At 36.2% G+C, this 9,394-nt stretch overlaps 1 protein-coding gene across 4 annotated transcripts in view; it reads right to left on the bottom strand.

Annotated features, from left to right (window-relative positions):
- Positions 1 to 537: 537 nt before the first annotated feature.
- LOC135206749 (solute carrier family 52, riboflavin transporter, member 3-B-like) overlaps positions 538 to 9,394 on the bottom strand; it is an 83,150-nt gene continuing 74,293 nt past the window's right edge. For all 4 annotated transcript variants that reach the window (XM_064238238.1, XM_064238239.1, XM_064238240.1 and 1 more), the window contains one exon: positions 538 to 2,259. In XM_064238238.1, coding sequence (XP_064094308.1) covers positions 2,062 to 2,259 — 198 coding nt within the window. In that variant the 3' untranslated portion in view covers positions 538 to 2,061. The remainder of the gene's footprint in view (positions 2,260 to 9,394) is intronic.

Here is a 9,394-nt window from a genome sequence, read left to right as displayed (position 1 = left end):
TACCTACTACCTATTACCGTAGTATTTAAAGCAAAGAAATGGGTAGTAGAACGCCATTAATTTAGTCCAGTATGGAACTGCAGCATTCAGTGTAAATGAGTTTGTGCACTTATCACTACTGTAAATGATTTTTAGTCTAAAACGGAAGTAGTACACTTTTGATATATATATTATATATATATATATATATATATATATATATATATCATATATATATATATATATATACATATACATATGGCGTTGTTCTTGGAATAAGTCCATATCTTTAAATAACCATTGTATTTCTTGGATAATCACAGCTGCGACAGAGGCGAATCTACTTTTCGAAATATAAAATTCAAAATCTTTTTTAAGAGAGCGATAAACTGCTTAAAAGTTTCGGTATATAGAACAACCATATATATACATAAAATTTTATTAAACACAATCTACATAAAAATGGCTACATGAATATCAGTAAAATAGATATATATATATTATATTAAGTAAAATAATTTTCATATACAGTATATATTTCTTTTGTTTGTATGGTGGTTTTACGTTGCATGGAACCAGTGGCTATTCAGCAACGGGACCAACGGCTTTACGTGACTTCCGAACCACGTCGAGAGTGAATTTCTATAACCAGAAATACACATCTCTCACCCCTCAATGGAATGCCCGAGAACTCGCAGCCACCGAGGTGGCAGGCCAAAACCACACCGACCACGCCACTGAGGAGCTGTATATATTTCTTTAAACATATCACACACTCATTCATACACTTTTTTTTTACCCCACACAAAAAAATGTAAGTAAAGGATTGTGCATTGATTCTGGTCCTCGCTTCTCAATTCTGGAATGGTCAAATTTGAAGATTTTGGGGGTAATATCCTCTTTGTGAAATGGGCCTTCTTCTCATCCTGCCTGAAAGCCTCTGTTACCAGAGATGATACTCTGGTACAGTAACTGCAACTGTGACCGTTTGCATGTGGTAACCCATTTCAAATACAGCATTAGAGTTTGGCACTTACTGAGACTTCGGGTAAGCTACACTTTTCCCCTATTGTTCTCATTCTTATAAACAATTCTAGGGTGACCCTTCAAAACAGCAACTTTGAAATTGTATGAAAAGGTTCGATTTACATAGGTTCAAAGCCTAGACGTAATTTTTCCTTATTTTCTGATGTCACCGAAACTGAGAAAATAAAAGTTATTATTAATGGGCAATGATTTCATGTGTGAAACTATTTAAGAATTCGCTCATTTATGCATTTTATCAATAACATGGACAAAATCCTCGGACATAGCTCTGAAAGCATATTACGTTATATTGGAAATCTATTTCCAGCAAGCGAGTTCCCAATATAGTCCATCCGTATAATAAGAAATTATTTCCGGGGAATAGCTATTTAATTTGGTAGCATTTAATGTCTTCAAAAGACAGTTGAATAAAACAGGAAGACCTACAGCTTTGAAATTGTAAAAATAAAATCGTATGAGATGTTGTTACAGGGTAACACGCAAATGTCTATATTGTGCTCGTAAGGAGTTATTCGTTAGGCATACAGACAACAGTACTATGCTATCTAACATCTTAAAAGAATGACAAAAATAATGATATTTTTCTAAAAGTAAAAAGTAATTATTTACATAACATTGTAATTGAAAAGGCAAACGCATTTCGCGCAGTGTTAACCTTATAAAACTCCGGAAATGTATCAATGCTTTATAAAGCCTCTTAAAATAAGTGTCGGCATAAAACCTAAAAAAAAAAGTACTTACATACATCGATATAAGTTTTCAGCTGCTGGTAAAAACAGAAATTTGAAATATAAGAATATAACGCAGATAAAAGAACTTAATGCTGAAATCATTCGCTGCGACTCCGCGTATCACATCATAGTTTTAATAGTCACAAACACTTGTGACTAAGATGTACGAGTGAAAAAAAAAATATAACTAACATTTCACCTAGTACTAACTGACATTACCAAAGAGAGTAGATCTGGTTCTGATGTCATCACTGGGTGAACTAGTGTACGTATACTCATGTACCAGTATTTAAAAGACACGAAACTAAGAACATGGGTCATAATATGCAAAGAGCTTGAAGACGTTGACCAAGAGGAACCCTATTATGGCTCCACCAGCTGACCCTATCTGCGTAACGGCACCGCACCAGAAGAGCGCGTGCGCGCCTTCCTCTCTCATCAGGTTGGCGATCTCCACCCTCACGTAGGTCATCAGAGCGATGAATAGCACCCACGACAGTACCTGCCAAAATAAATAAATACGATTAGAAAAAATATATTAAATAAACATTGAAACACTACAAATCTCACGGCCTAGGCTAAGTCATCCAAGTAACTTACCACACGCAGAAGATAATCGAACTATACTTCTAAAATCTTGTAATAGACTTATGATATACTTTTAATCAGTGTTGTCCAAGGACAATGATAGTGGAGCGCCTACGTAAAGGGTTCGCCTAAAACAGGAACCCCACTTGTAAGGCCACTGATCTACCCTATGAAAGAACATTTAGAGGTATGTGGTTGCTGTGAGGTCAGTGACCCCTCAGAACTGTAATTGTTACAGAGTGAACACAGCATTAATTTTCAGTGTACTGCAAGAACAATCGTACTAAGGAGAAGCGTATGTTAGTACGGGGAATCATAATAACCATAGTAGCTTCACATCATCCGTGCATTTGACGTCTAGGCAGTCCCTTACGACGCTTCTGATTGGCTGCAGATAAGCCAATCACAGGGCTGGAAACTCAGTCTCTCAAGAGAGTTCACATAGGCAGGAAGTATGTTCCACATCGCCTGAGGGATACGTCTTTCAGAAGAGGTGGAATATACATCCTACCTATGTGAACTCTCGAGAGAGACTGAGAGTTTCAAGCCCTGTGATTGGCTTATCAACAGCCAATCAGGAGCGTCGTAAGGGACTGGCCTAGACGACAAATGCACGGATGATGTGAAGCTACTAGTGTGAATGCTAATTCTAGTTAATGTTGTTCTCTTATAAAAGAATTTATTATGTGGAATTGAGTCAATGGTTGACAAATCTGAAAACTCTTGTAAAAAGAAGTATAACCGTAATGATTCTCACTCTTTCTCAGGAAAATGGCCCCAACAGTGTTGTGTCAAAAGTTGCAAATCACTTTACTGAACTTGAAGTTTCTGGCTATCTCTCAGTTATTTCGAAATCGTTGATCGTGTTCGCAAAATAATTTTACTGAGTAGTGCGTAAACTCAGTCTGTGGTAATTAGGCTTTCTTAATGTGATTTCTTCATCTCTTCTGTGGCTATCTAAATTATACGGAGCTGTGGCAATGTTACATTAATGGGGATTCATTTTGTTCCTTCACGAGTTAACTCAGCCACACGCATTATTAAATTCCGGGTATAAAGGTTCTCAAGCAATGCTTCATCTGTGATGGCGTATGAATTTGAGTTACGTAACAAGAATGTTGCACAATTAATTCAATGTCATGTCAGTACTTAGAACTCCAGTTAGTGCTTGGTACTAACAAGCTGTGGACCCCTCATCACAAAAACAACACTTGTCAATGGATTCATGTGCAAAATCAAGAAGCTTCCAGCCTGTGAGAAATTGAACTTCCTTGTATTGTTTCGATAACCTTAACACGATGCCTCTTAGTCATATCTAATGGAGAAGCAGCACTGTTTTTTAAGATTTGCCTGCCTGCTTGCTAATATTCTATTCTTACGCTATATTTGCCCAATAAAACTGATAAACTAAAGTTGACCGATCTCGAATAAGTGACTGCTGAAGAAAATGTAAAACATATAAACTCTTTTTTGAAGTTTAAGTAAAACAATTCCATGCTTATTAAAACATGACACAACCCTGCCTGCAGGTATGAGATGGATTAACTAAGATGGTCGTATGGCTATAACACGTGATTGTCACAAACACCGGTGGTAGACCGTTGAACCCTTCAGTCAGTTTAGTTGCTTAAAACGTCGAAGAGCAAGACGGATAATTAACCTGAATGTATTCATGTAACATATGCCAAGGATGATAGTAATGTAACTGTTGAATAACTTACGGTTCTGATTTTGTAAATGACAGTTTACTATTGTAAAAGCAGTGAATATAGAAGAGAGTTCCAAATCTTTTAATTTGAAAAGCTCCCTCTCTCTCTCTCTCTCTCTCTCTCTCTCTCTCTCTCTCTCTCTCTCTCTCTCTCTCTCTCTCTCCAGATAACAAAGCTGGCTTTACAAGTAAATGTTGCCATGGTAAGCCGTGTCATTATCAGAGTGTCATGAGTTTAATGCAGCTTCATAAATGAACAATACTTGAATTCTTGACACATTTTAAACAGAAAAAAAACAGCAAAGTTTAATTCGTGACTTAAATATGTCTATTTACTGGTGCTTGACTTGCATATATAAGATATACTCACATGTTTACAAGTCCGTAAGTTTGTGTACATAGAATGAGCTTGGAAGTGTTCACCAGCCACTGAAATATATTCATCGCCATGCTCTTACCACGTTCCATTTATTTCTAAAAGACTTACTCTCCGACCTTTGTCACCCCCAGCAATTTAACAAACAATACAGCTCGCAGGTACACGGTTCAGGAATTCGGAGGCATGACTGGTCCTCAAAACACGACGTGGTCCAGACTAATCTTGTGTTGCCATGAGTTCAATGAAATTAGTTGCTTCTTTTACAATTGCCTACCGATGGAACTCATTACTGGGATGATCACATCAAGGCCAACATTAGGTCTGAGATACCTCGGATAAGTGGAGGGCTCCCTTACGACTTAGAATTATATTGTGTACCTACGGATTAGCCGTTTTATGAGTATGCTTCATATCATAATTTTCGATCATAGTCTGATTAAATTAACAAAACTTTCCGAGGAAAACAGAGATGAACTAAGTTTCGCAAGTTTTTTTTCTTTTTTTGTATAAAAAAAGAAAATTTGAACTTTAGAGTATTAAACTACAGCGTTCTAATGGAAATATACAGCTATTCTTTCCTTGACAGGCAGTAATTGAAGGAGTTTTAAACCTCAGGATGGGGTATGAAATTAATTAAATTTCCGCTAAGGCTCTTAAAACGAGTGCTCTTAAAAATAGGATATAAAAAAGACATTGTCAGTCCTCTTTAACTTGACCTTAGAAACGACGTGAGATGCACCAAGGTTAATACAGTGTCAGATTTTTTTTTATATTCATATGGCACCAATCGTTTGTGTTCTTTTTTATCTAAGGCAGTCTTTCTTCAGTAAAACCTCATATGATTTGTTACATACATTGCATGGCATCAGATACATAAAGTCTTAGGGAGTTTCTGCTCCCCTGTGTATAAAAGTTAACTGGGGTGCACCAGACATTGCTTACGGAAGTGCCGTTACAAAGGGTGATGGAAACCACACAAATGACCGCAACTTTTGGATCTTGGGTTTAGCCGTAACTCAATGAACCCTATATCCCATAACTGCCTGCTATTAAGAAACCCTTTCTTGTGTAAATAGTCCTTCTGCGTAATACCAAAGCCATTATGGTTAGAAAGGGGGACAAGAAGCTACTAAAAATGTACCATTCTTCCGTTCTCCTTGTTTTATTTATTTGTTTATTATATATATATATATATATATATATATATATATATATATATATATATATATATATATATAATATATACATATATTACATACATATGTATGTATGTATGTATATATATAGGAAAAATACCTGAATAAACTAAACATTAGGGAACAGAAGAAATGGCACATTTCTCTCTCTCTCTCTCTCTCTCTCTCTCTCTCTCTCTATATATATATATATATATATATATATATATATATATATATATATATATATATATATATTATATATATATGCATGTGTATATATATCACGAAGAAGAAAGCTTATTTCAATTTAAAAATGGCTAAAAGCTTCGAAAACATTCTCTTCGAGTATCAAAAATAGAAAATAGTTATTCCCATGCTGAGCTAGCAAAAGAATCCGTTTCTCGATTTCTCCCGTATTCTGTCACTCGATCAGCAAGTGCAATGCAGCCAAGGTGACAAGAGGTCATTGCCCAATAATTTGAAAATGTAGCAAACCTTCAGAGGGCAAAGGGCAATATCTCACTATCATGGCGGGTTAATGTTCACCCCTAGGAAGGCTGATATAGCATTAAGTAGTGTCCAGAATTCTTTGGTTACAGCCGACAGACTCTCTCACGTGAACTACCAATGCCTCCTTCATCTTCCTAGATATGGACGTAGTTAAGAATGCATGTAGACCCACGGTCTAGACAGGATTAAACCTAGGCCTAGATAAACCGTGTGTAGACCAAGCGGGAATGTAATTCTCAACGAAAACGGGAGATGACTCAATCAGTGTACTGTACGTGCTAAAACGAACGCGGTTGCAAGCACTGTAATGCAAGAGCAAGGCGGCTCAGATCGCGGGCGACTGTAGGCCTACTCGACAGGATTTTGGTTTTTTTTTTAGAAAATTCGGTGACACCCGAAGTGTGCCAAGTGTCACTCCGCCAGTGAAAGCGTAGGTTCATATTCGCGTCGGGCAAATGTAATATCAGCGAAAGCCGATAAATAAGTTAATAAACTGTCCACATATTTGGGGCATTTTAATTTAGACATGACAGTACACGATGTGTTTATAACCGAAAAAATAATTTCCGATTAACGTGCGTCGTTCAGGCGATTAAGAGTTGCCATAATTTTACAATAAAATCAAGTAGGTGGAGTCGGACGCTTGCAGAACTTCGAGTTTGATCACTTAGGCCTACAAGGTCATCCAGCGCTGAACGGGAAATTGTGAGTAAAAAGGCTTTAATAATGCAGTTGTACTATAAAACAATTGTTAAGAGAGGCTGGAAAGGAGAATGGAAGAGAGGGAATATGAACGGAGGTGAGGTAAAATCGAATTGGCTTATCTCTGAAACAAACGCAGGCCCGTACCCAGAGTTTTTTATGAGGAGGGGGGTGGGCGGTTGTTTTTCCCAAAAGTGGACATTTTCTTATTTTCTTCTATAAATGTCATTACATATTTAGGTATATACAAGACGAAATACTTGAAAATGTTATTTTAGTTATATTAAGAAGAAAAAAATTGGGTATGCGGTCTATGCCCTTCTGTATACCCGATCAGATGTTATTCAAAGTACTGACTGGTTAACAGAATTTTACTTAAAATCATTTACAAATATATTGACCTATTTGATATTCTTATTATCACTCTTGTATTTCCTAGTACTAAAGAATGATGTTAATGTTCAATAACAAAATAAAAAAAAAAGAAAAAAAAAAGACGTGCCAAAAAAACCCAATAGATTGTCAATTATTACTTTGTAAGTACAGTTCAATGAAAAGGATAGTCACAGAAAATATGGACTTCCAGAAATTTGGGGGGGTGGGGGTGGGGGTGTTATTCGACGTCCCCACTCGGTACAGGCCTGATTTTTAACGCGGGAATTTTGCGTAACTCTCTCTCCCTCTCTCTGGGTCTTTTCGTAACCGTTTCGCTACGTAACAACCGAAGCGACCCTTATCATCGCAACAAGAGTAGTGCATATTGAAACTGCACTTCGCCCTTTCTCTAAGACGTGCCCGAGAATCGACGGGTCTTTCTCTGCTTTTTTTTATGTACAAGGACTACATAAAGGGTCCCTCGATCATGACTCGTAAAAATGGTCACACTCCCGAAATTGTGAAAACGTGCGCCCCGGGTTCTTGGCACACGTGACTGTTAACCTACTATGTAACACACAAACTCTCTCTCTCTCTCTCTCTCTCTCTCTCTCTCTCTCTCTCTCTCTCTCTCTCTCGCAAGATGTCCCTCAAGGGAGAGTGATCATGTGGCTACAAAAGTGTATCGATGTAACAGATGGATTAATACCATTCTTGTTATCATAGAAGAGAGAAGCAGACTTCTTATGAAGAGAATATGAAAATATATCAAAAGAGAAAGTCATAGCAAAGACGAGATGACGAGTAACAAGAAATTTATAAATTTTTGAACAAACAAGAAAACATATAAGAATACAATCATCAATTATTTACAAAATCAATAAATAACGGTTAGCTAATCACAGATATATTCATATAATCCAAATTAACTTTAGCATAAGTATTTCACGTAAGATTACTGACACATCTCAAACTTCCAGGCGTCAGCACCTATAAATTAGCTTTCGAAGAGTCTCCCACAGTCTGGCAGGTGAGGAAACGACAGGCAAGATGATATATATATATATATATATATATATATATATATATATATATATATATATATATATATTATATATGTGTGTGTGTGTGTGTGTATATGTATATAACTCACACTCACTCACACACACACACATATATATATACACACACACACACACACACACATATATATATATATATATATATATATATATATATATATATATATATATACTAGAGCTGTGAGGTGAGTTCCTTCTTAAAAAAGGCTCGGAAAGTATTCAACGTTCATAAATCTCATTTAAAGATGCGTATAAAAAAAGTTAAGTATATCTTAGATTAACCAGACCACTGAGCTGATTAACAGCTCTCCTATAGGGCTGGCCCGAAGGATTAGATATTTTTACGTGGCTAGGAAACAGTTGGTTACCTATCAACAGGACCTACAGCTTATTGTGGAATCCGAGCCTTATTATATCGAGAAATTAATTTCTAATGACCAGAAACAAATTCCCCTGATTCCACGTTGGCAGAGCGGGGAATTGAACTTGGGACTAGCGAATCGGTAGGCGAGCACTAAAGATGTGTAAAAACGTACCTGTTCCTTATCATCATTACGGCTATAATTATTCAGGAGGACAAAAGAAGAAAATGTGCTATATATCTTCCTATTAAATAGCTATAGCAAGATGATAACAGATCTTTGAATTTTGGAACTTGAAGAACACCCACAAAGTGGAGAACAAATATATTTTAAAAATCAACATACAATTTCGAAACTGTACGCAGACTATAAAAAAAATATATTTTTGTTCTCCAATTTGTATTATTTTTTTTTTTCAAACTGTAACAAGAGATATCACAAGATCACTCTACCCAATGCAGGCAGACATTTGTGACCAATGGCGATTTTAAGTGGGGTGCGGGAGGGTACCTGGTCACGTGGGCCCCTTGGGTATGAATAATAGGACATTGTTTTCTTTTAAAAAATTATCATCAGTGGCAAAAATTTGCTTAGTTAATGATTATTTCAACAACATAAAAATGACAACTACTACTGTATGTATATATATATATATATATATATATATATATATATATATATAGTATATATAAAACATGTGATTATGCATACATATATAAGTACTGATATATATGTACCGTATGTGTGTAGTAC

This window comes from Macrobrachium nipponense, chromosome 31 (assembly GCF_015104395.2).
Source record: "Macrobrachium nipponense isolate FS-2020 chromosome 31, ASM1510439v2, whole genome shotgun sequence".
Lineage (NCBI taxonomy): Eukaryota > Metazoa > Arthropoda > Malacostraca > Decapoda > Palaemonidae > Macrobrachium > Macrobrachium nipponense.
The sequence above is the reverse complement of the archived record's forward strand: the minus strand, read 5'-3'. Positions and strand labels throughout refer to the sequence as shown.